Raw genomic sequence first — 26,402 nt, 5'->3', positions numbered from 1 at the left:
AAAGTATTTACTAAAAGTCTATTTTACCAACTCTTTACGTGCATTTATACAATAATACCTTTACTGGTAAGAAAGCTGTGTGTGTATGTGACGCCTGCAAGCTAGTTCAGGCTAGCCGCTGCAGTGAGTCACACTCGCTCTCTTCAAGTCTTAAACAAAATCAGTTTGGGTTAGGGTCTAAGCTGGAGAATTGGCCAATGCAAGAGTTTCACTCCTTCCACCGGCCCAGCATACACGTGTAGCTTTGGGGTGTTTTTACTACATTCTCCAATTTCTATATCATAGTTGCTTTTGTAGCCTTTCATCTTAACCGTCACCTGAACAAATTCTTCCACTTATTTCTCTGAAATACTCGTCTCTTCCATCCATATTAAAGGAACAAGCTGATTGTGTATGTGACTGCCATCATCACATGTATGCTGAAGTAAATACAGTGCATTCATCATAGCAGCATCTCTGTTGCATAACTCATCATTGCTAATGAGTAATGAAGGCACATCAGCTGAAAGTGATGTCACTGATGAAATGCAGTATGCGTTTGATGGCTGTGTATTCTCAAAAATGCGTGAGAGATTACCAATGTCACATCTGGGTCCAGTCTTCCCCGAGGAGCAGAGGCACCTTCCTGACACAGGATCACATTGAGCGTCGTCTTCACAGTCACAGATGTGGACGCAGCCCTGACCGTAGCGACCCCGTTCGCACGCTGAGTGAATGATTGAAAACATGAGAATAAAATAGGCAAAAACACGCCAGTTATTCTTTGATTTCAACTGGGAGAACAGATCAGACCGACCTCTGTGACAGCGCGCTCCGTGAAATCCTGGAAAACAGATACACTGACCCGACACCGGGTGACAGGAGGCGCCGTTCATACAGTCACACTGCATCCGACACAGCGGGCCGTGGAAACCAGGGGGGCAGGCTAACGAGTTTGGGAGGGAGGGGGATTCATGGGAGGAGAATAAAAGTCGACCTTTAAAGTTTAAATCCTGTGCATTAATTAATAAATGACTGTAAACTTAAGGGCTCAAATCTGACACCTTTAAAGTGGAGCTTTAAGGTTAGAGTACAAATGCTGGGCTGATTTGATCGAAATGTAAACCTTCGAAGCCTTTTGATGTTCAGTGTGTTCAGATAAATACAAGTTAAATTTCAGGATTTTATAAAGACTTCTTCTACTGTGACATCTGTGCATCGGCATGAATGATCCCATCAGGACCTTAAATACTACTGAGGTGCTTCATGTGTACATTCTTCTTCACTACATGTACTGCAATCTCTCACACAGCCTTGACTTCATTCAAAACTTCAGCAACCGTGAACAGAAAATATAAAAATAAAAAAATACAACATATACAAAAAGCATTAACAGAGCAGGATGTTGTGCAACTACATGACTTACTGATATGTTTTTGGACAACAACGGAGGTCATTCTTTGTGTTTGTGTGCGTGTTCAGTTCTCACCATGTTCACATAGATGCCCATAGTAGCCTGGACCGCACTGACACGTCCCCGTCACTCTGTCACAAGTGCCATTATTTTGACAGCTACATTTCAGCTGGCAGTTGGCACCAAATCTTCCCGCGGGACATTCTGGGACAGGAAGAATAAAACAGAGGACATGACTCGCTGTGACACCTGATTATGTTTAGATTCAACATGTTACAACAGATCAAATATGTGGTAATGGACAGATGCAATAATACAATATTTTGATGTTTTTTTTAAAAGAGTAGGTGATCACCTTTGTTGCAGTGTGCACCAGTCCAGCCCAGACCACAGGTACAATTGCCGGTCACAGAGTCGCACACGCCTCCATTACTGCAGTTACAGCGTTGAGCACATTCTGCCCCAAACCAGCCTGCAGGGCAGCCTGAGGCAAACACACACTCCAATTAAACTTAAGAAAATATCCAGGCAAGTGTCATAACATGCTGTAGCTCTGAAAGCACAGTCTTCTATTCTTGCTCATTATAAAGGATTACAGGTAAACAGTAATCTGGAGCCTCCTGTTGTATTTTCATAATGTTTTCAATGGTGTGGACTGTGGGAGGGCCAGGTTAGCACCCAGTCTCTTACTGTGGATTCATGCTCCTGTAATAAGTGAAGAATGGAGTTCGTCAGTGTGTTGCTGAAATAAGCAGAGCCTTGAAAGAGACATCATCCCATGCTATGTGTACTAAAGCCCCCCCACGTAACCCCACACATTCAATGAGGTCTAGCAGAGTGAACGCCAGTGCTGTTCCTGTGCACTGTTTAAAAGCGGTGCCACCACAGCAGGTAATCTCAGAAGATTACGCCATTCAGTATTAGTTTTCAGCCTTGTCTTTTATTTACAGACTTCAAGTTTTCTATTCATTAAATGATGTACTGTAGATGATGAAATATACAAATAGTCTTTCAGAGTGACTCAGCCTTTCTAGGGTGCCTTTTCTATATAGACAACTTATCCACCGTCTTGTTGTACCTCTATTGTCCTAGTACTATTTACAGCTGGATATATGATATAATACTTACACAGCCCTTATTACATGAATGGAAACATAAAAGAAGAGTTTGAAATCAACAGAGGGCCTGTTTCCAGAGATCTAGCTCACAGGCCATACAACACAAATGTATCAGCAATAATGAAAGCTCACCATTTCCACAGTCCTCTCCTCTGCGTCCGGGGGCGCACACACATCGACCGGTGACCGGGTCATTCTGGGCTCCCTCTCCACACAATGCCACCCGGACACAGTTGACACCGTAGCGCCCAGCTGGACACGCTGTGACCACAAGGATGCATCACACCCTTTTCACTCCACACCGTAACACTTATTTATTTAATTAACGTCATCATCAAAGTTTGACTCGGACTCACTGATGTTGCAGCGCGGTCCTATAAATCCTGCTGGACATTCACAGGCTCCAGTGGAAGTAATGCATTTCCCTCCATTCTCGCACTGACACTCTCTCTCACAGTTTGGACCATACCGACCCTCTCCGCAGACTAAAAATGAATAATAAAAGGGGTAAAAATGTTTTATTATGCTCCCTTGGTTTAGTGTTTATGTATGAATATGCTGTTTATGCATACTTTGAGCACATTTGGGGCCGTGGTAACCTGGAGCGCAGTAACAAGATCCAGACACCGGGTGGCAGAGCTGATTTGTCTCAGAGCACTGACAGACCTGGTTACAGTTCTGCCCAAAGGTTCCAGGCAGACAAGCTGATAAAAAGGAAAGGTTCATTATAATAATTAATAAACAGTATGCTTAAAGACATTTTTACTTTCTGAGGCACCAGAAATGTCTCTTTAATTTTGCAGTGTTTATAATTCTTAGGAAGGACTGTGGCATTGAATGTAATTTGTCAGAAAAAGTTAGTCCTGGGGAGCTCACTCTGTTCGCAGCCGTTGCCAGTGAATCCGGGAGGACAGCCGCACTCTCCAGAGATGTGGTGGCAGGACGTGCCCTGTGCACAGCTGCAGCGCTGCATGCAGCCCTTTCCAAATGTACCCGGCAAACATGCTGAAGGATGTGGAAGGAAAAGAGAATGCGACATTTAGTTCTGCATGTCCCAGTTTTAACTCTTCATGGGAATTAAAACAGTTAAAAAAAAGAGAAAAGGAGTCGCATAGGAGTGTTCACTCTTATAGGCCACACGTGCAATTAGGAGTAACATACAGTAGGTGGACATGGCCACGATAAATGGACTGGAATAAAACCTGTGTGCCTTATATTTAATAAGAAATGAATTAAAGGGATAAACATGCACAACTACAGCTCAGAAAAAAATGAAAACTTGCATAAAAAATGCGAAAATAGGTCAAGGAGCTCAATCGAAATCGTTTCGTTTTCCCTTATTCTGCCCTTGAATGCAAAAAAATTAAAATATAGAGTTAATCATTGAAACAGTGCAAGTTTCGCCCACTAGAGGTTGCAAGAGCACGAGATTTTCCTTGACTGTGGGCTCTTACCTTTATCACAGAGCTTCGCTCTCCACCCTGGTGGACACTGGCACTCTCCGGTGACATGGTGGCATGAAGCTCCGTGGAGACACTGGCATCGCTCCCGGCAGCCGACGCCAAACAGTCCAGCATCACACGCTGAGCAGAAAAATGTGCAAATGAGAGGCTATAATTAACAAAACCCCTCAGAACTGCAATCAGAGTGGTAGAGTTTCCACAGTGCAGCACTTCCCCATGACGTCAAAATTTCTGTAGGTGAGTTCGTTTTTCACTCGTGGTCTCACCTTTCTCACAGCGCTCTCCAATCCAGCCAGCGCTGCAGCTGCACCGTCCAGTCCGTCTGTCACACTGGCCGCCGTTCTCACATTCACACCGCTGCTGGCAGTCCACCCCAAATCGGCCGGTCACGCATTCTGTGTAAACACAGAGCAGCGTGCACAGCAAGAAACACAAGTGAGACAGACGAAGAGAAAGAACAGAGACATCTTGATTTCAACAGCGCACAAAAGGGGAAGTTGCTCTGTCACATTTCTGCTGAGGAGTTCAAAAATGGCTTCGTTTTTTCCCCCAACAGTTTATAATTGGACTGAGTATGAAGTTGGCAATCACAGGTAGTGGCCACAGAGTTTGGAGGGGGAAGACATTCCAGCGACAGGATTAGAGGTTTCCTGAGCACAAAGAGGGGGCTGGGCCTGGCACAGCCTGATGGGGAAAGGTTGTAACAGGCACAGAGGGAGGATAGTGTGTGATCTGGAGCTCAGAGGGAGAAGGAGCTGGAATGTCATCGCCAGGTCGACAGAGACTTTTGCAAAGGAGCACGGTCTGTGGTGCAGAAATGCGCTCGCTGCCAGCAAATAACCAGACTGCAGGCAAAAACAAATGAGCTAAGGCAGCAAATTGAACTCAGTCTCATGCATTTCCTGAGCAAAGTAAAACAACCACAGGCCACTGTTTTAAATGTTTACTTCAAGGTTCAGGTGATTTTATTCTTCTGCGTTTCTGTTGTGACTAACCAACATCACTGCAGCTTCACAAAAATCAGACGTCTCTGTGGCTTCAGGGGGTGGTTTGGAACTAGATGAGGCTGAATTACCACATAAGAATCTATACAGCTATGTCAAATGATCACATTACCGCTATAGAGAAGTACAGTCTCATAAGGATGCTAGTTCACGGGCTGATCTTCTGCTTTAGCTGGAATTAAAAACAGAGGTGTGAATATATATACACATCCAGATCTGTATGAGATCCTGATGTTGGTAAATCAGTCAATCTTTTCGGGGGTTTGTGTGTTTTGTATATCTCTGAATGTCATTCTTATCAGCACAAATAACGAGTATCCAAAAAGAAAATTGCTCCAATCTGGAAATATGGTAACAATGAGAAACACAAGCAAGAAGATGGCCACGCAGACTAAAACAAAGGACAGTCACACCTGTGAGCGGTTTTCCTGCACGGTGACGGATTATTTATAACATTTCAAACATGCTCATTTTTCAATTTTAGCTTCAAATGAAATTGTTCAGATAAACAGGCTTAACCTCACTGGGTTTACAACTAGTTCATGATTTATTACATCTAGATTGGACTTGTAATTCATCATTATCGGGCTCCAAAAAGCTCCCTTTAGGCTGATCTAAAGTGCTGGAGCGAGAGCGCTGACAGCGACTAGAAAGACAGCATATTTCTCCCATATTGGCTTCTCTTCATTAGCTCCCTGTTAAATCCAGAATCTAATTTTAAGAATAATCAGACCTTACAGTACTGTAATACTTCAGCAGAACGATTCCCTCTCAGACTGCTGGTTTACTTGTGGTTTCTAGGATATTTAAAAGTAGAATGGGAAGCAGAGCCTTCAGCTTCCAGCTCTGAGTTTGGCCTAAAACTTTCTTTTTGATAAAGCATGTGGTTAGAGCTGGATCAGGTGACCCTGAATCCCCTAACACTTCAATAGGCCTAGGCTGCTGGACATCGTGCGGTAAGTATTTCCTCTTCACAAACCTTTTTCACTCTCTGTGTTTATACATCACCCTGCATTTAATAGTTATTATTCATCTCTGGCTCTTCCACAGTCTTTATCCTGTCTCCCGCCACTCATCCCTGGCCGGTTGCAGCAGGTGACTGCCCCTCCCAGAGCCTGCTTCTGTTGCAGATTTATTCCTATTTAATTGAAGTTTTTCCTTCCCACTGTTGCCAGGTGCTCACTGATAGGGTATCATCTGATTGTCTGGGTTTTTTATGTATTCTCTGTATTATTGTTGGGTCTTTACCTTAATAATATAAAGCACCTTGAGGCGACTGTTGCTGTAATTTTGGTGCTATATAAATAAAATGAACTGAACTGATTTATGTCAGCATTTTTTAGATTTCAGCATAGTGTTCTTCTTTTTCTATTAGCGACAGCCAAAAGTACAAAAATAAGACTCAAGTTACAATAAATCAGTTTTTTTTCCTGATCCATGTGAGAGTGCTTTAGTGGTAACACATGGAGACTCTTACTCACACCATCCTTCAGTCTTACCCAGTTCACAGGCTGTGCCTGTCCAGCCGCTGGCGCATGCACATTTTCCACTGGTCTTATTACAAGTGGCTCCATTCTGGCACAAGCATCGCTGCTGACAGTCTGCTCCATAAAACCCAGCAGGGCACTCTGAGAAAAACAACCCAAAAACAAACATCTTGTGACCTGTTCTTTACCTGTTGTACAGGTGATCACTTCTCTCTGATGTATAAACTCACCTTTTGTGCAGTTGGGTCCGGTCCAGCCCGGCGTGCATGCACACTGCCCACTGGCCGGGTGGCAGATGCCATCGTTACGGCAGCTACAGTTTCGGTTACATCCTTCCCCATAGAAACCAGCTGGGCACGCTGCCACGTGAGAGACAAACAATATCATTACCTCCTGTTGAACCCTGCTGATCAAAAGTGGAAATTCCAGTATCTGGTAAATAATACCGGCTTCTGCATGGGTAACATCAGGTTGGTACTTTCTCATGTGTGACCGGGATGGGCTTTCCCAAATAACTCTGAAACCAAGCGTGCTTTTGTTCTACTGTGATTCAGCGTCTGAAAGGTGTCCTCACTTCATATGAAGCGCCAACAGATACAACGATACAAACAAGCTGAGTCTTTGATTTCACCTTTTTCTTTCCTACAACACTGGACCGCATCTGTTAAGTTAAACGAGTCTCTGTGGTGCACCTGTTACTCACTCAGGTTGCAGAACGGGCCGATCCAACCAGCGGGGCAGGAACAAACGCCGCTGACATGATCACACGTCGCACCGTTTTGACACAAACACTTCTCCTGGCAGTCCAAACCGTAGAAACCCCCAGGACATGCTAGAACGCACACACAGATGTAAAGACTCTCTGTTACTGCCATACATACATGCTAAGTAAGAGAATTTGGCTTCATGATCAAGCAGCTCCTCTTACGCTTTTCACAGAAGGTCCCCGTCCATCCCCTCTGGCAGGTACAAGCTCCGCTCACATGGTCGCACAATGCGTTGTTCTCACACTGACACCGATGGCGGCACCCGAGACCAAACAGACCTGCTGGGCACTCTGAAGGAATATCACATACAGCACAGTTACAAAATATGATGTAACAGACCACACTGACATATTACACAAATTATACAAGGAGCATTTAACAATGTTACTTTGTGCTACCTCCAGAAAGCACCAAAGCATGATCGCTGCACATGTGAGAATAAGTTAACTTGGAGAAATGTGGGCACCAATCTGAGGATGTACTGTAAGCATTATTTAAATAGTGAGTATAGTGAGAAAGTTAAAGTATAGTCACTTTAAAAAAAAACCTATAATAACATACTCTGATGGCAGTGCGTTCCAGTGAAACCAGCTTCGCAGTTGCACTGGCCTGTCACAGCGTCACAGCTTCCGTCTCCGTTTCTGCAGTCGCAGATTTGTGAACAGTCGGCCCCCCAGTGTCCCGCATCACAAGCTGCAACACAATCATATAAATGAGCTCAGTTTTTTGTATTTGGTTTTTCCACATATACGTCTCCTTCTGTTTAGCTCAGCAGCGATTGCTTCCGTGCTTCAGTATGATACCTTTCCTGCATTTGTGCCCAGTCCAACCAGGAGCACAGGTGCACCGCCCACTCGCAGGGTCACAGCGAGCGTTGTTCTCGCAGATGCACTTCATCTGGCATTTTTGACCAAAACGTCCACTCGGGCACACTGCATGAAAGAAAGAAAAAAAGACTGATCTACCACAGCCATCTGCTCCAAACTACATGAGAAAAGCACCAAGTTCCCATGACATTTCTTCACTGCCATTCAGCCGTGAGTGAACACTGAAGAGCCAGCGGTTAGTGGAAGTGGAGTTATATTTCTTCTTCCAGTGAAAACATGGCTTCAAGCATATGAATTTGTAGAAAATTACCCTTCTGACTTCTACCATGTTCCTTCACTTCACATCCAAACTGCATCATTTTAATATTCCACAGTGCTGTCGTCCTTCTCATCCGGCTCACTTTTTAGTGCCTGTTGCTATGGAAACTTTCCCTAAAATGCTGCTACTCACAATTTTGGCAGAGTCTTCCCATGAATCCTGCAGGACAGTTACACGATCCGTTGTGTTTATCACATATGCCGCCATTCTCACACCCCGGGCAGATCTCTCCACAGCCTAGACCCCAGAAACCCTCCGGACACACTGCAAAGATCATCATGAACATTTTCATGATTTTTATCATGTAAAATTTAAGTCAATTGTTTAGGTTTTTTTTATTTATATAAAAAAATGTAAGCACTCACAGTTTTCACAGTGGCGTCCTGATGTGCCTGCTGGACACTGACACTGTCCCGTCACTTTGTCACATGGTGCGCCGGTGCAGTTACAAGAGTGAACACAGCCGGGCCCAAATCTTCCCTCTGGACAGGCTGACAGTGGACACGCAGGAAGGATTCGTGTCAATGCAGGACCATGAAAACAAACACAAATAAGCCTAAAGCATGCAAAAATCAAGCCGTCCACCTTGATCGCAGTTCTCCCCATGAACACCTGGAGGGCATTTTCGTTGGCACTCTCCGGTCACGTGGTGACACGACACTCCTGAGGGACAGGCACACTTCCTCTCACAGCCGGCTCCATAAGTGCCTGGCTTGCATTCTAAAGACAATGTGAAAAGTTGGTGAGGAATCTGGGAATTATCAATACATTACAGGGTTGCCTGTTCAGTCAGAGTGTTAAACATCTTTTATAGTGACAACAGTTGGATGCAGAGTGAGGCCTGATCAGCAAATCACTTTATATATGGACAATGTGGCTTAATGTAAAATGAATTTGAACTATTTGTGTTATATTATCAGATATTTCAGAACTTTGCAAGTGTGGACAATTTTAGCCTGAGAGTACATTTGCATTACAGTGTCACTGAAACAAATACTGGATTGCAGTAACAAAGACTTACAACTATATACATTTTTTCTATTTCCTTTGTGTCAGCTCGATACAAATAACACCAAATGTGAAAATCAGTCGAAACTTTATATCATCCACAAATTTTTTATGTATCATCTTCAAACTTCACAACAATATACTAGGCCACGGGGGACACGAGTACCTAGGTTGGTATTTGATCTCGACCTTCATTGTTAGCGCCCAAGGTCAAAGTGGACCTTGAATTTTTTTTTTAGGAAAACCACACCGAGTAATGTGTCATATTAAAGAGCATGGAGCAAGCTGTAAAACACACTTTTTATTTTTTCAGTACGACATCCTGTGACACAATGTATGGTGTCACAGTGACACCATACATTTTTTCAAAAATCACACACTGCATGAATATATCTGAAAATCTCAAGTTTTTACAGCTTTTAAAAGCAAAAGATTTCTGACAATTCTGCTCCAATTGTATGGGTAAAGATGATACAATACACTATTTTAGTATGTATTGCTTTAAGGTCAAAGGTCATAGGTCAAAACTTAAGGTCACAGAAATTAGGAAAAAGCTCTAGATTCCCCTGAATTATCTTCAAACTTTCAAGCAAAATATAAGTCATTGGGGGACATAAGCACTCTCCTTGTTTACTAAAAAACAGCATTATAAGACTTCAAAAAGATTAACATATTGCACTAAATCCCCATATTAACAGAATAAAACATCAAAGTTTCGGTATAGCTCTTGCCCTTCCAGTGGAAGTTGCAGTTTCTGAGTTTTGTATTTGTATAATTGTAATAAACAACAAGAATACAGATAAAGACACAAACACAACTTGTGCTTTGTGACTGTGCTCACCTTCCTTGCAGGTGTTACCATGGTAACCAGCTTTACAGACACAGGTGCCGTAGCGGCGGTGACACTCGACAGTGTTCTGCTGGTCACACTGACACTCTTCAGAACAGCCGGGTCCAAAAGTCCACTTGGGACACGCTGAAGGCGAAGATGAAGGAATCATGGATACTTAAGTCACAGTGAAAGTAGCAGCAGGCCTGACCTTTTGTAATTTGTAGCTCGGCATGAGAAGCTGTTGACGCGTAAGCGGTGGGACTCACTGAGATGACAGAAGCGTCCGTAGAGTCCGGCGTCACACAGGCACGCTCCGTAGGTGCGGTGGCACCGTCCATTATTGGCACAATTACACTTCTTGTTGCACTGCTTCCCATAGAAGCCTTTAGGACAACCTGAACCAAAAAAAATACTTCTCTGTAAATGCAAGATATCTAGTGTGCCTTTAAAATAATTAGATTTTATCTTAGCAGGAAAACCTGCATTAAGTGAAGACACAAAGAGAAGCGTCTCACCGTCCTGGCACAAGTCTCCACTCACACCAGGAGGACAGCGGCAGTTTCCGTTGACGGGGTCACAGCTGGCACCATTTTTACACTTGCAGGAGAAGGAGCAGTTTTTGCCAAAATGTCCCTCAGCGCACGCTGTGGGGATGAAAGATAAAAAAGGATCCATTACAGCTTAAACAGTCAAGGTTGACAGGTTTCCATGGGTGTTTTTGTTGTGATGACCCACTCTACCCTGCCTTCCTTTCGGCCTGTGTGTGGCACGTCTCATCTGGAGACATTGCAGGATTGGTGTGGCTCGTTTCCCATCAGTGACACTGGCAACACCTGGGCCCAGCATGCCAGTGCTCTATAAAAGCCCTCAAAGCTCAGTTACTGTAAGATACCCTTCTTAGCTTGGTTGGTTCTTTGGTGTGCGGTTGGATTTTTTTGCATACACCATTTCCTCACCCATGCACTCATTTACACCATTGATCATGTTAACTACACACAACAGTTTTAAGCAGCATTTGTGTGCATCTCGCTTTTTGTCATGGCTGTGCAGCCTGGCCCGTGACAGTGTGTGTGAGGAGGGTCAGTGTTTGTTTGTGGGCTCAGTCCTCACTCTGGTTGCAGATAATGCCCGTCCACCCGTCGGGGCAATCGCAGCCATTTTTCCACAGATTGCATTTTCCTCCATTAGAACAGTCGTCGCACGTCAAACTACAGTCGCTGCCAAAAGTGTCATCCAAGCACACTGAAAACACAAGAATCAACTTTAAGTGTGCAAGTTATGCTTAATCTCATTTTAATAAAAATATGTTTTTTGTGTGTTTTCCATGATATTTAACCCTCAGAAACATTTCTATTGGTACACTAACTCCAAACCACAAATGTAATAAATGAAAGCATTGCACTAGGACTGAAAGATCATACATTTAAATATTAGCAGGTGTTACTCTTCAGCTTTCAGTTACATTAAATCGCTTGTTCAGCACGTTTTTTTTTTTGTCACGTTTGAGCGACAAAAAGCAGAACCTCTGACTTCCTGCTTCAGACTCAGAGCAGCTGCCAGACTATATAACCCTCAACGTGCCTGGCATTGTGGTAGTTAATTAGGATGTACAAACATTCTGGAAGCATGAAGCAAAATAATTTGCCCCCATCGTGTGATGTGTTCCTGCCATCACTGAGTAAGTCTGTTAGACAGCTTCACAGGAGCCATATAATCAGATGCAGGTTTACTGTTAATGATAATAAATCAACAGCGGTTTGAGATGAAACTCACCAAATTTTTCCGCTAGGTTACTCTCAGCCCTCAGCTCCCCTTCGTCATCTTCATAGTCGTCAAAGCGCTCCAGGGGTTGGCTGTAGTCCTGCAGCAAGGTGAGCTGGGGGCGAATGAGTGGCAGCTCAATAGAGCCTCCGCTGGACAGGGCCTCGACTGCATCTTCAAGTGCTACAGTGAGAAAAAAAAAATATTATACAAAATATACCAACATCATGTGTTTTATATCATTGCATTTAAATATATTGTATGTATAAAAAAAGATAACTATAAGAATCTTTCATTTTTATTCATGTGGCAACTGAGTAATATTGTACATGATGACACGATTGTATGCTATGTAAATCAAATGAAGAGGGCAGTAGTGATGCAGATTATTCATTGTAAGAACTGATGGCTTTTTAAAGCTACTCTGTGTAGTTTATTTGAAATAAATGGTCCTATTCTTGTTTGCATGATCCATAAAGACATCTCGTTTGTTAAATTCTTCCACGGCAGCACGGTTCTCCACCTACTATAATCAGTAATCCATTCCTGAGACACTCCAATACGTAGAGGAACTCAGTTTTTGGTTTCATACCACTTGTCAGACTGTCTTGGATATTGTTGCCCCTCTAAAAATTAAGCATCCTAAGACAAAGCTTGAACCCTGGTTGAACGATGAAACCCGTGCTGCGAGGCGTGAATGTCGTAGGGCTGAGCGGAGATGGAAAAAAGATAACTTACAGGTCTCTTTACAAAGTTTAAGAGAGTGCTGGGCCTTATATCAGCTTACAATAAAAGAAGCAAAGCGGAAACACTTTGCAAACATTATTATGGTGAATTATCAGAAACCACACATATTGTTTAAGTCAATCGAGACTATTTTAAGCCCTCCCTCTGCTCTTAGTTTTGAGCCTTCACTTGAAATGTGTGAAAGGTTTCTGCACTTCTTTATAAACAAGGTAGCCTCGGCTAGGGCGCAGATTATTTTGCCCACATCTGACCCCTCTGATCTTCCAATTTGCTCAGCTGTCTTTCAACAGTTTGAGTCGGTTACTCTTGCAGGAGTACTCTCTACAGGAGGTGGTGGATCATTTAAAGCCTGTAGGCTCACCTTATGATCCTATCCCTCCCCTTTTTCTGAAAGAAGTTTTTTCTACCATAGGTCCAACTATTTTAACCATTTTAAATAGCAGCCTTACTTCAGGTATGGTTCCAAAGAATTTCAAAGATGCAATTGTGCAACCACTTCTTAAGAAACCTGGGCTAGATACAAACGCTGTTGAGAACTTTAGACCAATATCTAAGCTGCCCTTTTTATCTAAAGTCTTGGAAAAAATTGTATATGACCAATTGATCTCATACTTGAATGCACAAAATGTTCAGGAGATTTTTCAATCTGGTTTTAAAGCAATGCATATGCCTGAATCAGCACTTTTAAGAATTTTTAATGATATATTTTTATCATGTGATTCTGGTGAAAGTGTCATTCTTATTTTACTCGATTTAACTGCTGCATTTGACACTGTAGACCATGAAATTTTAATCTCACGTTTGGAGCAGTGTGTCGGTATAACAGGTGTGGCTCTGAAATGGTTCAGGTCTTACTTAACAAACCGAACTTTTTCAGTTCGCTTAGGAAACTGTGAGTCCTCCCGTGCTCCGTTGTCTCATGGAGTGCCACAGGGTTCCATTCTGGGCCCTATCCTGTTTTCACTTTATTTACTTCCATTGGGCTCAATTTTTAGAAAACACAGACTCTCGTTTCACTGTTATGCAGATGACTGCCAGATTTATGTTCCTCTTAAAAAGAAAGATGGGTCGTCTGTAAATCGTTTACAAACATGTCTGGAGGACATCAAGTCGTGGTTGGCGCTAAACTTTCTTTGTTTTAATGATTCTAAAACTGAAGTAATGGTGTTCAGACCTGCCTCCACTGCTGTTCCGTGTGTTGATTTGCAATCCCTGAAATCATTCTGTAAACCAGAGATTGTTAATCTGGGTTTTAAAATGGATCCTGAGCTTAAGCTTGAAAGCCAGATTGGGTTGGATGTAAGGTCTAGTTTCTTTCATCTGAGGCAACTGGCCAAAATTAAGCACTTTCTTACAAGACAGCAATTTGAAACAGTAATCCACGCTTTTGTAACCGTTCGGCTGGATTACTGTAATTCTCTTTATTTTGGGGTGAGTCGATCTTCTGTTTTTCGACTGCAGTTAGTCCAGAATGCTGCTGCACGCCTTTTAACTGGCACTCGTAGATACGAGCATATCACCCTAGTTTTATATTCACTTCATTGGCTGCCCGTGCATTTTAGGATCCATTTTAAGCTGCTTTTATTTGTTTTTAAATGTTTGTCCAATGCTGCCCCTGTGTACCTCTCTGAGCTTCTTCATCCATACATACCTTCCCGGTCCCTCAGGTCGGCAGACCAGCTCCTCCTGAGCGTGCCCAGGACTAATCGTAAGCTCAGAGGGGATCGGGCGTTTGCTGTGGCAGCACCAAAATTGTGGAATGAGTTGGCTTTACATGTTAGACAGGCACCTTCCTTATCTGTTTTTAAATCACGTCTTAAAACATATTTATTTACCTTGGCTTTTAGCACAGCAGGACTTGTTGATGTCTCTTAATACATTTCTTATTAATTATATTATTTTTAATTTTAAGATATTTTATATGTAATTTAAACTGTTTCCTCTCTGTTTTATATTTGTAGCACTTTGGTCAACATTGTTGGATGTAAAGTGCGTTATAAATAAAGATGCTATGCTATGCTATGCTATTATCGAAACAATTATCAGAAGATGATTACACTGTCGTCACAAAGGGATGGACACGGTCAGCAACAATACTCAGGTAGGCTGTGGAATTTAGAAGATGCTCATTTGGTACTGAGGAACCCAAAGTGTGCTTTCATGTTGTTGGACTCTGCCAGCTGAAAGTTGCAGCAGAAATCAAGACTCATCAAACCATGTCAAGTTTATCCAGTCGTCCAAGTGTATTGTGCCTCAGTTTCCTGTTCTTAGCTGACAAGAATGGCAGCCAAGGTGTTCTTCTGATGCTTTAAAGTTCAACGTGTTGTGCATTCACAGATATTCTTCAGTGTACCTTGGTCATAGCAAGTGGTTATTTGAGTTACTGTTGCCTTCCCAACAGCTCAAAGCAGTCTGGCCATTCCCCTCTGACCTTTGGCATTCCCTACATCACCATCACAAGAAAGACAGGATATTTTCTCCTGTGTGGGAAAATCTCAGTCTGTGTCACATTCAAAGTCACTTAAATCACCTTTGTTACTCATACTCATTATTTAAACTTCAGAAAATCCTCTAGAACCTGTTCAACAATCACTTTAAAAGGTGTGCCTAACAAAGTGGCCGGTGAGCATATGTTACAGACTATTTGATATTCAACTGACCAGAGGTTAAGGTGTGCAGAATTGCTCGAGAGGAATAAAATCAGCTGCTGGTGAACTTGGACGTACACAATGCAGATGCAAAACTTTGCAAATCTTTTATAACAAAGTAAATGCATTCAGCATGTTTGTCAGGCCACAGGATTACAAAACATAGTCTCTGTTTATAGTTAACTCCACAGGGATCCATTACTGCATATGGAAATAAATCCTTTGACAATTCCAAGTGCGCTTTAGCCAATCTGAGCGTTTACTTGGAGTGAATGTAATGATATGTTAAAAAAAGGAAAGGAAAAGCTGGAACACATGGAAATTGGTTGGTTAGTTTCACTGATGTCAGTATCATGCTATTAGTATAATGTTATTACTTTAAAAGGTGCTACTTATCATTGGTACAGCTACTATACCATGTGTCTGTAAAACACAATGGTGGTTCAAAGGAATGCTGTTATTTCTGTCTCTGTTCACCTCGACACACAAACAGCATGAAAAGGAAGAGCTGGGTTCTTGTAGGTTGGAAAATCACTGGTAGAAGTGCAACACTGCAGTCCATGTGAGATTTGCCAGTTAGATGCATAGAAGGCTATCAGCTGAGCCATCAGCTTATGTGGGCTGGCAGTGAGATCAGCTGATCTGCCAGGATAGCATCTGAGCTTGATTTGCTTGATTTGGTTTTCTCACACTAAACACTAAATAGGACAATGCTACTGCCGCTCTAATTTTCTGGCAATACCAGTATCCCACTGATTCTTCCAGTTTTGACATCAAATTTGAAGCTGGCTCATTAATGTTTGTTTAAATACTACACCTATGCCAAATAAAGTTGGATTTCCTTGCATCTCATTGTAGATTACACTAGTCCTAGCCTAGCTTGACATTTCCATTCTTCATATCCTCTTTTTAAACTTTTTGTCTAAATGACTTTACTGCACAACAAGTGTCAGTTTGCCAGGATTTTCCACTGGAATGTTTCTGGTGCGATTCCCGTTCGCCCACGCTCTTACACATGATTGCTGATACTCACGGATGCAAGAATGCCGGTCCTCATCCAAACGGAAACCCCGGTGGCAGTAACACTGGAAGGAACCGGCGCTGTTCTGGCATGTGTGATCGCAACCACCGTTAGCGGCCAGACACTCATCTACATCTAAACAACACAGACGCACCACAGAATCAAATGCGTCAGAAGGAAAAACTTACAGCGGCCACTGTTTTTCCTCACTAAAACAAAGGCAACATTGTGCGTGTCAAACCGAAACTTTCCTTTTGAATTCAGCAGGATTAAACATTGCGTCTCATTTAAATGTAAGTGCCGTCCACGCTTGGACTGAAGGTAAAACATTACCATCGCAGCTACACCCGTCTGAGTTGAGTCTGTATCCTGCAGAGCAGTAGCATTCATAACCCCCGGGGTAGTTGGTGCAATCCTGCTCACAACAGGAGATCTCCTCTCCACACTCGTCAACATCTGCCAAGCACAACAAGCAGCAAGACAAAAATTATGATCCAACTGTAGTGATATGCTTCCCTGCTCCATGAGGGAAAATTTATGAGGTAATTTAAACTGTGTGGGTTTAACAGCCAATTAAGGCTAAAATTACAAGCGAATTTGCTCATTTTCTTTGCAAACTCTGGCTTGTATGAGCAAAGACCTGTTTTCCAAAAATACTCTTCCACCTCCTGACCACAAGGACATTTTTCTTTTATTAGAGGACTAAAAATATATATTTTCGAGTTGTATAAAGTGTCTCGCTTTCTCTTGTTTTCTAGTTTTATTGCTGCGCCGTCGTCTCCAGTAAATGCAAAAATGACTATTTACGCTTGTCTGCAATTACAGTTATCACACACCTTCTCCACATTTTCTCTGGTGCAGCAAACTGACTGGATTAGTTTTAATTCAGTTTAATTCACAGCATTGCCATAAATCACAAAAAGGCCAATTCACAATGCGGTTATGTTGACTGACGTCATTTAAAAACGTGTCTCCAAAAAAAAAGAAACTAAAGCTAAACAACGACCTTCATGCAGTTTGTATATTTTCTAGGATTACTCCAGTAGACTTAAAGTTTAACATTACTGCTCAAAATACACAGGAAGATGAGTATTTGTTGGTTTAGGTCTCAACAGCTTAATAGATAAATGTTTAATAATAAATTAAATATATAAGTTTAATAAAACTGTTGGAATAACAAATTTAGGCCACCTGTCATTAGAACAAAAAACCCCAAACAAACAAACATTTTAGAAATCTGTCAAAAATCATGTTTAAAATTATAAATTGTATTCTTATTTATTAGAAACATAAAAAAATATTGTTAACTTAAAGAAGGTAACCTACATCGGATAGTTGTCTAATAAATTCATTAGGCATTTTAATAATTAAATTAAAACTAAAGGACTAACAAATGAGTTCAAGGATTGACATTTATGCATGCCCAATAAGTCCACTTTTGAAAGGTGTGGCGTAATTGATATTTGCACTTTAATTTAATAACAACACAAAAAAATGTCTGCCAAAAACAAGAAGGACAGAACCCCTAAAACAGACGGCACAGAGACACAGACACTGAGCGACAAACAAAAACGAGTCACTGTGAAACTGTCAAAATCATCAAAGTGGAACTCCAAAGTTTTGTAGTTTCTTTGCTGCTTTGCAAATTCTGATAAGTTGGTAAAACAGGTGTTTGTTTGTTTTTAAATAAACCAGGTACTAATAAAGGAATAAATTATAACATACACTAATAATTTCATATGCGCTCAATACATTATTGTTTATCTCCCTTAATTTAGTAAACAACTAAGTATTGTTAAGTTTATGTGAGTGCATCACACTCTCTTACCAATGCAGGTTTTAAGGTCTTCATCTAGCGTGTAACCATGGTTACAGGTGCACACAGGTCCGCTGGTTGAATGTTGGCAGTGATGCGAACATCCACCGTTGCTGTTCTCACAGCTGTTCACAATTTCCATCTCAATTCCTTCAGTACACAATAAAATAACCGACGTGTGTTAATAACACGACATGTTTTATAAACAGAAATTAAAGGTGCTGCAATCCACTCGTGTAACTATATGCAGGCATGAGGATTTAAACTGACTGTAACACTGCTTTCCATCAGATCCCAGCTCATAGGCAGCGTTGCAAACACAGACGTAAGAGCCCAGAGTGTTATGGCAGCCGTGAGCACAGTTGGCCTCTTCTGTCTCACACTCATCAATATCTGGAGGAAAATGCATTGAAAAAAACAGAGTGAATTATTCCATCTCCGTCAGCGCTTAAAGATTATTCCAGTTATTTTTGCACACTTTAAAGTCATTGTTGCCCAACACTGATGGTATCCAAATTCTGCTTCTTCTGCTCCTCATTTATTGGCTGTTGTTCTTTAAAGCTAATTATTTTCTTTTCTTTTAAACTTTTAGAGCTACATGATGTATGATGCTCGACCTTGAAAACGTCAGTTGATGGAGCAATTTTACCATCAGGGAACATTTTCCTTGCGAATGTATGAATATTTGTTAGCAAACTAGTTTCACTTGCCACTCAGTTTACTAGTTTACTCACTACTGGTCAGTTTACCTTCACAAGTTTTCCCATCAGCAGCAAGGGTGTAGCCAACTTTACAGTCACAGTGGGCCTTGCCACCATCAGCTCGACACTCGTGCATACAGCCTCCGTTCTGATCGGCGCAGGGATCCTGTACTGTAACACAAAAAAGCTCACGCTCATACACATAAACTCGCACGCTGACAGTAAAGTGAGGAAAGCTTCAAACACAGCAGAGGGGAAAACTGTAAAAACCGAATGTTTTGCATCTTAAAGCAGAGTATAGCAAGTGGAGGGAGGGGGTTTACATCCACCCAGCACCTCCAGCTCTTTGCTCTTCATAGCTGTATGTGTGTGTGTGTGTGTGTGTGTGTTTAACTTGTGTAAGCCTGTCCAGTTTGGATAAGAACCTTCCTGCAAAAATTAGAGGAAGCTGTTTGCAGCCAACAATTACAAAGTAAAAGCATCTAGAAGACAGCAATTTAAAATACATATATGTATAATTTTCCACCCTCTGAGAAGCATATTTGACTTAACGGCCTCAGAGATCGGAGTGATTAAAACGAGCAAGGCCATCAAAACACAATTTGAGAAACAAAAACAACGAAGACTGCTGTGACTCATTCCAATTAAATATCTTATCCCATGAAAGATAGTTAGTCATATTCCAGCTCAGACATCCTGTAAGATAATTATAATTGGCAGCAGATGCTGAGGCAATGTGTTTTTAATGTTACGATCAAACCTGCAGGATCACACCTTCATAATCATCCAAAGTGCTCAGTTTCATTGGCGTGCTTTTCTACGTCATCCATCAAATTATTATTCCTCTAGGGCTTTTCATTTTTTTGCAGTGTGTCATATGAACGTGTGATTTTAGTGCTTCCTACAACAGAGTTCAGAAACATGGGCACTCACATTTACAATGCTTGCCATCCTCCGACAGCGCGTAGTTCAGTTTGCAGCGGCAGCGAAAATGAGCAACAGACTGCTGCACACAGTAGTGCTCGCATCCTCCGTTGCTAACGGCACATGAAAGGACAGCTAAAAAGGCAAGAGAAAGAAAGATGTGATACGATAAAAGGACAACACTGAAAAAAATCCAGCATCTTTCAGAAGCTAATCAATCCACCCTGATTTGTCGTGTTAGTCTTTGTGACTGATGTTTCACACCAACAGAAATCTTAAATTTCTCAGAGCAGTCACACTCCTGACATTCCTACACTCAGAGAACACCTCGGTGAGCCGCTATGCTTTGAGCAATGAGAGATCTATCACAGCAGAAACGCCAAAAAACACAGAGGAACTTGAATGGCAGCGCGCCTGCGGTGGACAGCAAGCATATGGTGAAGAGGCAGAGAGCGGTGTGAGCTCAATGCGCTTCCTTGTCTGAGTCTCCTCTCCCTGTAGCAACAGATCAATCTGGATCTCCTCACAGAAAAAAAGCAAAAAAAAAACAGGTTGAAGCCCAAACAGCCCGGTGTTCTCAAAAGGCTGTTTTTCATGCTCACAGACCAGAGTCAAGACCCACCCATCCCAAGCACATGTCAAACCACAGAGTGCTTTCCAGCTCAAATATTATGCAGCTTCACGCTAAGTGTGTGGGATACGTCTAACCTCTGCTGGCTGATCAAGAGCTGGATGAGATGAGCACAGAGAGGGAGACTGACTTGTTGATTGCTATGTGTGGTCCTTTATCCTCCAGTATGTATGTTTTCATGCTGTTTGGCACATAGTTGAAACTGACATAATCGTTTACTCGCTTGTAATGGACAGTGAGATTTCAGCACCAAATGTATTTTTGAACATGGACACAATTCGCAGTTTTAACAGACAGATATGAAGCATCCCAGAAAAGCAGCATTTGCCTGGAGTCAGTCCACTTGTGAACTGTTGGCGTAATCAGTCATTTCTTAATGCAACAGCTGTCACATAAGAGCCTCTCAGGGACAGATGTGCTCTATAAGAAAATTAAATAACTACTTTACGAAGCCAAAAAACACATAATGATTTTTCCTCTGAATGTCATCCAGGACACTCTGTGTGCATTCCTGACGTAGAAGCCAGTGGCACGCTTATATTTTTTTTGTCTATTAGATGTTTTTTTCTTCTAAACCACAAATATCTGATATTAGAGGAAAAATGCACAGGTACTGAGTAAACAGTGCACAGGTCATATGACAGTCGCCACACAGGCGGCAGGAATCAAGCTCAGGTGAGCGTTCGGGAAAAAATGACCCATAATAGCATTCTAACTTATTGTAATCCCTGCATCACTCAGTTTTTTTAAGTACTTGAAGAATATATGTATTCAGGTCTTCTTTATTTTCTCTGACTTTGTCACATCTAAATAACTTTATTTCATTTTGCGATGCCACGAACATAAACATGAACTAGCTGCAAAGAGCAAAATGTCCATTTAGAGGACCACTTTGATTTGATTCGTTCCATCACTTCATCCTCAGCAGTCCAAGCTTGCAGGCTTTCATATTCCCTTTTCTTTCTGAGCACTGAGGCTGTGTAACACATATAAAGAAAGGAAGTCACTTTGGTTAACTGCTATTACAGTTTAATGCTAAATACTACTTGATGTCCGGAGGAGCTGAAGTAGATCCATATGGTCAATATCGGCAATGTTGGTTACACAGTAAAATGGTAGGATGCACTTATTAGTGGCCTTAAGCTATTTTATCCAGTCACGCAAAGCAAGAGCAACAAAATCATTAAAAACACTGAACTGATGCAGCAGAGACAGCAGAAGCTCTGCAGGACAAATTCAAACAACTTCTTTAAATAGAGCTCTTGTACACAGAAAAGCAGTGGGATGGAGCTACATCATGATACTCAGTTGTGAGAATCTGCTGCTTTTCTTTGTCCTATGTGATTATAGCCTGAATATCTTTTGGGGTTTGAGAAGTAACTGAGAAGTAAACCAGCACATTAGCCCTCTGCATCCCAGAGATACACAGAATTTAACTGTTTGTTGCCGTAGTTTGAGGTTGATGTTGCGTAGTTTGTGTGGTGGACAAACTCATCTCATTTTCAAACCAAAGCATGTAAAGGTTAACCTTACATTTTAATAGTTTTTACTGTACTGTACTTACAATGAAAATTGATTTTAAGTGGACATGAATAAATAAAGGCCCAAGAAGTTAAACAATAATAACAATGGATGCAACCATACTACAAGCTTTCTCCAGGATGGGACGTTGGGTCTGATTCTCTCACAGGAGAGCTTAAAAATGGCTTTTGTACAAGATATCCAGTTAAAGGAAAAACTTCATGAACCGACTAAATCTGGCTTCACCACCAAATGTTATTTGAACCGCACCACAATGGGGCTTTTTGTCAGAACCAAAGGGGTCGTCTGAAACATAACTAATGTGGTTTAGATGATTAAGTACCCATGTCAAAAACCATATGTGGCTAAACTTCAATGAAATAATGACCAAAAGAAAAAAATAACACTCAAAGACTCAAAGAAGCTTCCAGTAGCTCAGTTCCTCCAAACCACTGTCTCATTGTTTGTGTGAGTATTGAACTACATGAGGTTAGATTACAAAGTGCCTTTGGACGTCTTCACATTCTGCCTCTAATGGGATTAAATAAAGACCTTCCCCATCATCATTATCGTCATGTTACTGTGTTTAAACTTTTATAAATGATGTTTTTAGACCTTTTTGCACTTTCATTGACATACATATTATGATTACAGCACATATATGGTGCTGTAACCCTACAATGCTATTTCTGTTATTCATCTGCAGCAAACCAGCAACAAAATCACTCACCGAGGCAGGTGCGGCCATCCACGTGAAGCCGGGAGCCCGGGTGACATTCGCAATAGTAGGAGCCCCTGGTGTTAATGCATCTGTGTTGGCAACCTCCATTGTGGACCTGGCATTCATCAATATCTGCATGGAAGGAGGGATACAAGTGAAATACTGAAGCGGGACAAAAGACAGAAATGAGTGCAATTTAAATAAATCTTCTCATTATGGGAGAAAACGAATGGTTACCAGACTAAAACCAGATGAGATGCCAAGCTGAGAGAGGAAGTTAATACGGGTTTTAGGGTAAAGATGTACCCCAGGAGGCGAGGACGAGGTGATGGATGAGAAGGAAAAGTATTTTACAAGCGTGTTGCAGCTCAAATAAAACAAATCCCACCATGTGGTAACAACTACCGCACATTTAGAACCAAATTGAAATTCCTGCGCTTCTTGTCAAAGCCCCTCAGGTGGAAAAACATATGGAAAGTTAAAGTGGAGGATGCAAAACATACACATTCCTCTCAGCCAAGCATGTGGATGGTAAGCAAACAAAAGAAGGCGGAAGCAGCGGTGAGAGAAACACGATCACTCACAGTGTGACCAGATTTCTAATGAAACAAACCACATTCTTAAACACTTCTTATTTTAGGAGTCACAGGCAAATAAATTGTTTGGTGTGTTTCACAGCAGACCCCCCTGTGAGTCCTGAATTATGAGGTCTGTTTGGGGTTCTGCTGGACGCTAAGTCAACCCCCAGGCTGGTGACAAGTCACCCTTTTGCTTTAATATTACTAGAATCATCACAGTGGAGTTACTGGAAAGGTTGTCGACTGCAACAAGTGATGTGACACATTAAGAAGGTGAGTGTGAATGTTTTTTGGCTGCCGGATGATGCCTGTAAAAACAGCCAACAAATCATTAAATACTATTATTCAGCGCCAAGTTAAATGTCTGGTTGAGAAATGCATTGTTCCGAACAGTCCTGGCCTCAGGCGGCCATCCAGCAAGGAACTATTTCAAGAATTCACTGGAATTCCTTTGGAAAGAGTTTTCTGAAAGTTTCCCTAAACTAGCTGATTATTTTAATTTACTGAACGTAAATATTAGTTTAATTTCATTTATTTCACATAACTGACTGCCTCGTTTCACAGACCACACATCTGGTCTTCAAGAGACATTGTAAACAGTTAAATGTAAATAAAATCTAGAAATAACTAATCAACATTCATCATGGTGCAAACTCTCCGTCACATTAAAAATAGACACTTTCATTCTCTAGGTGAAAAGAAAAATGTGGACATTGATGCATAAATGCAAACGCCTCTATATATGGCTTTGCTTTGCATTGACTCCCACAGTTGTTAGATGTGCCAAATAGGGTAATTTGCAAAGTTTAAAATGGCCTTTGATGTCAACATAAGCAGAATATATGCACAAACCCTTTGATGGACTGGGAAGCTGTTTAAGTTGCAACTTCTTTCATGGGAAATGTAAATGGGGCAAGAACTATGCATTGGGTGGATGGAAGAATAAAAATTAGATAATAGACTGAAAACGAGATGATGGATGAGGATTAATTATTCTTCAAGTGCACTTAAACTAAAAGAAGGATCTGAATATAAACTCATGTATACAGTGACACAATTATGGTCCTGCTGCATCATTAATTTTTAAGTTAAAATGCCAGACTTATGTCTGACTGGGATTAGTAGAGGATGGATGAATGGATGGATGAACGGCGGACGGGTGGATAACAAATTTGGCGAGATTTAGGACACAGTAGTACTTGGTTAGAGGAAAAGATGATGGTTTTGGGTTAAACAGACTGTTTATTTTAGCTCATCTGGTGAATTCAAGTTCAAAATTCACTCTGTGTTGTGTTTTGGTTCTCACGTACTCCTAAGGGATATCTGTAAATGCTAAACGCTTCAGTATGTTCCCCATTTACAACTACTGTGGGTTTATCAGAGCTTTTTCTTTCTTTCTTTCTTTCATTTCTTTTTTTTTTATTTTTTACCAAAAACAGCTGGCTGTTGCGTCTGAAAACGAATAATGCGGGCCAAAAAAACAAAACAGCTGTAGCTAAAAGCTGACAGAACTACAGCTTTTAATAGACCTGAGGGGATGTGCTGAGCTGGGTTATGAATCTCTGAGATTGTGTGAGCCAGTAAACCCTTTCACAATAGACGTGCACAAAGTCTTTTAGTACAATATGTAAAAATATTGATCATGGCAGCTGAGATAGTACATTTTGTGGTCTGTGAAAAGAGTAAGTACGGATATCAATCTCTAAATCAAAATTTGGTCTCCATGTGCTCGTGTCACACTGTGTGGGATACAGGCAGTGTGGCACCCTCACAATCCAAATCTGAGCTTCACGCAAACACTGTATTCAAGTTTCCACAGTATAGACTCGTGACACATAAATCAGAACCCAAAGTCTGTCACCTGAAGTTATAGCACACGATGGTGGAAAGCTGTGTTGTAAATTATGAAATCTCAGTGGTTATTATGATAACAAAAAAGGATAATAAAAAGAAGCATATGATTAGAATAAGGACATAAATGAATGATATGAGCATAAAGGGACTAAGATATTCATGCTTAATGGTTCTTATGAAAACCAGCCCAAGAAGCTGAATTATAGCAATATCCTTCAGCTGAACTTATCCACTCTCCGTAATATCCCGCAACATCCTCCGTTATAGTGCCCGGAGCTGAAAAATGGTTCTCAAGTTTCGTTTTCTTGCTCTCTGCTGCCCACTTTAGCTTCATTTTACTCAGAAAAGCTGGCAGAGCCCCTACTTTCATTTTTCCGTCCATGCTGCATGTCGTCCTCTGGTTTGGTTTTGCATGAAACGGGACCAACACTGTGGAACTCCTGTTCCTGTGCCGACTGCAGCACACAGGCAGCGGATCAACTCCAGCCTGCTTTCCACATCCAGAACATAATCCTCCTTGATCTCCAGCCAAAGCCTCAACAGCACTTGGCTTTTAAACAGGGTGTATTAATTCTCTGCCTGTAGCTACCTACAGCACGGTGTTGTCTTCAAGGAAAATTACTTAGGATCCATTTAGGATAGATGATTTTTTTTTTTTAATTTGGACATTAGAACAAATATTTTTGAACAGTCTTGACTCACCACCAAGAATTACATAAGGGACCATAGGGATTATCCCTCACCGCAATAGTCAATGAAGCTCATTTTTTCATGTGCTGATAAAAGTGAAGCATTTATCAGAGAGAAAAATTAGCTGAACGCTGCCAGACAGAGCAGACACATTATCAGTCAGATGGATTAACTCCTCCTGCTACTGTAAACTCCCTACATGTCCATTTAGCCCTCTGTAAAAAGAAATGTGCTTAAAGATTTAAAAGAGAAATGCAAATTGTTGAATTTTCTGTAATATGATACAAAACGTTCATATTGTAAAATAACACAAAGGTGTGCAATTTAAATATCGGCGCTGCTAAATAAGTAACCTTCGCATTTCTTTAAAATTTTATTCCAAAATCAGCATTAGAGCTGCTGCCACTGCTTCATTTGCATTTTGGCTCAGAAATGATCACTTACCTGCAGCCAGGTAGCCAAAATTGTAGCCACGGTATCCATGGTAACAGTGTGGCCTATAGCAAATCCTTCTATAGTGACTGTATGGATAGTTTGCAGCAGAAGTCAAAGACACCACTGCTACAATGAC

General features: G+C 41.4%; 1 protein-coding gene across 2 annotated transcripts in view; it reads right to left on the bottom strand.

Annotated features, from left to right (window-relative positions):
- Window positions 1–26,402, bottom strand: part of megf6b (multiple EGF-like-domains 6b) — a 69,375-nt gene that overhangs the window by 4,051 nt on the left and 38,922 nt on the right. For both annotated transcript variants that reach the window (XM_080891067.1, XM_080891068.1), the window contains exons 6-36: window positions 22,719–22,841; window positions 19,846–19,971; window positions 18,961–19,083; window positions 18,482–18,604; window positions 18,224–18,361; window positions 16,729–16,851; window positions 16,408–16,530; window positions 11,992–12,162; window positions 11,329–11,460; window positions 10,734–10,862; window positions 10,485–10,613; window positions 10,228–10,362; window positions 8,964–9,098; window positions 8,744–8,869; window positions 8,511–8,642; window positions 8,036–8,164; window positions 7,794–7,925; window positions 7,394–7,522; window positions 7,169–7,297; window positions 6,696–6,824; window positions 6,478–6,606; window positions 4,241–4,369; window positions 3,966–4,094; window positions 3,388–3,516; window positions 3,084–3,215; window positions 2,868–2,996; window positions 2,644–2,772; window positions 1,749–1,877; window positions 1,469–1,597; window positions 797–925; window positions 578–706 (exon numbers count right to left, since the gene is read on the bottom strand). In XM_080891067.1, the coding sequence (XP_080747193.1) occupies window positions 578–706; window positions 797–925; window positions 1,469–1,597; window positions 1,749–1,877; window positions 2,644–2,772; window positions 2,868–2,996; window positions 3,084–3,215; window positions 3,388–3,516; window positions 3,966–4,094; window positions 4,241–4,369; window positions 6,478–6,606; window positions 6,696–6,824; window positions 7,169–7,297; window positions 7,394–7,522; window positions 7,794–7,925; window positions 8,036–8,164; window positions 8,511–8,642; window positions 8,744–8,869; window positions 8,964–9,098; window positions 10,228–10,362; window positions 10,485–10,613; window positions 10,734–10,862; window positions 11,329–11,460; window positions 11,992–12,162; window positions 16,408–16,530; window positions 16,729–16,851; window positions 18,224–18,361; window positions 18,482–18,604; window positions 18,961–19,083; window positions 19,846–19,971; window positions 22,719–22,841 (4,038 nt within the window). The remainder of the gene's footprint in view (window positions 1–577; window positions 707–796; window positions 926–1,468; window positions 1,598–1,748; window positions 1,878–2,643; window positions 2,773–2,867; window positions 2,997–3,083; window positions 3,216–3,387; window positions 3,517–3,965; window positions 4,095–4,240; window positions 4,370–6,477; window positions 6,607–6,695; window positions 6,825–7,168; window positions 7,298–7,393; window positions 7,523–7,793; window positions 7,926–8,035; window positions 8,165–8,510; window positions 8,643–8,743; window positions 8,870–8,963; window positions 9,099–10,227; window positions 10,363–10,484; window positions 10,614–10,733; window positions 10,863–11,328; window positions 11,461–11,991; window positions 12,163–16,407; window positions 16,531–16,728; window positions 16,852–18,223; window positions 18,362–18,481; window positions 18,605–18,960; window positions 19,084–19,845; window positions 19,972–22,718; window positions 22,842–26,402) is intronic.

The sequence above is a fragment of the Rhamphochromis sp. 'chilingali' genome, assembly GCF_963969265.1.
Source record: "Rhamphochromis sp. 'chilingali' genome assembly, chromosome: 9".
Taxonomy (NCBI): domain Eukaryota; kingdom Metazoa; phylum Chordata; class Actinopteri; order Cichliformes; family Cichlidae; genus Rhamphochromis; species Rhamphochromis sp. 'chilingali'.
Note: the sequence above shows the minus strand (reverse complement) of the source record. Positions and strands in the feature narration are given on the sequence as shown.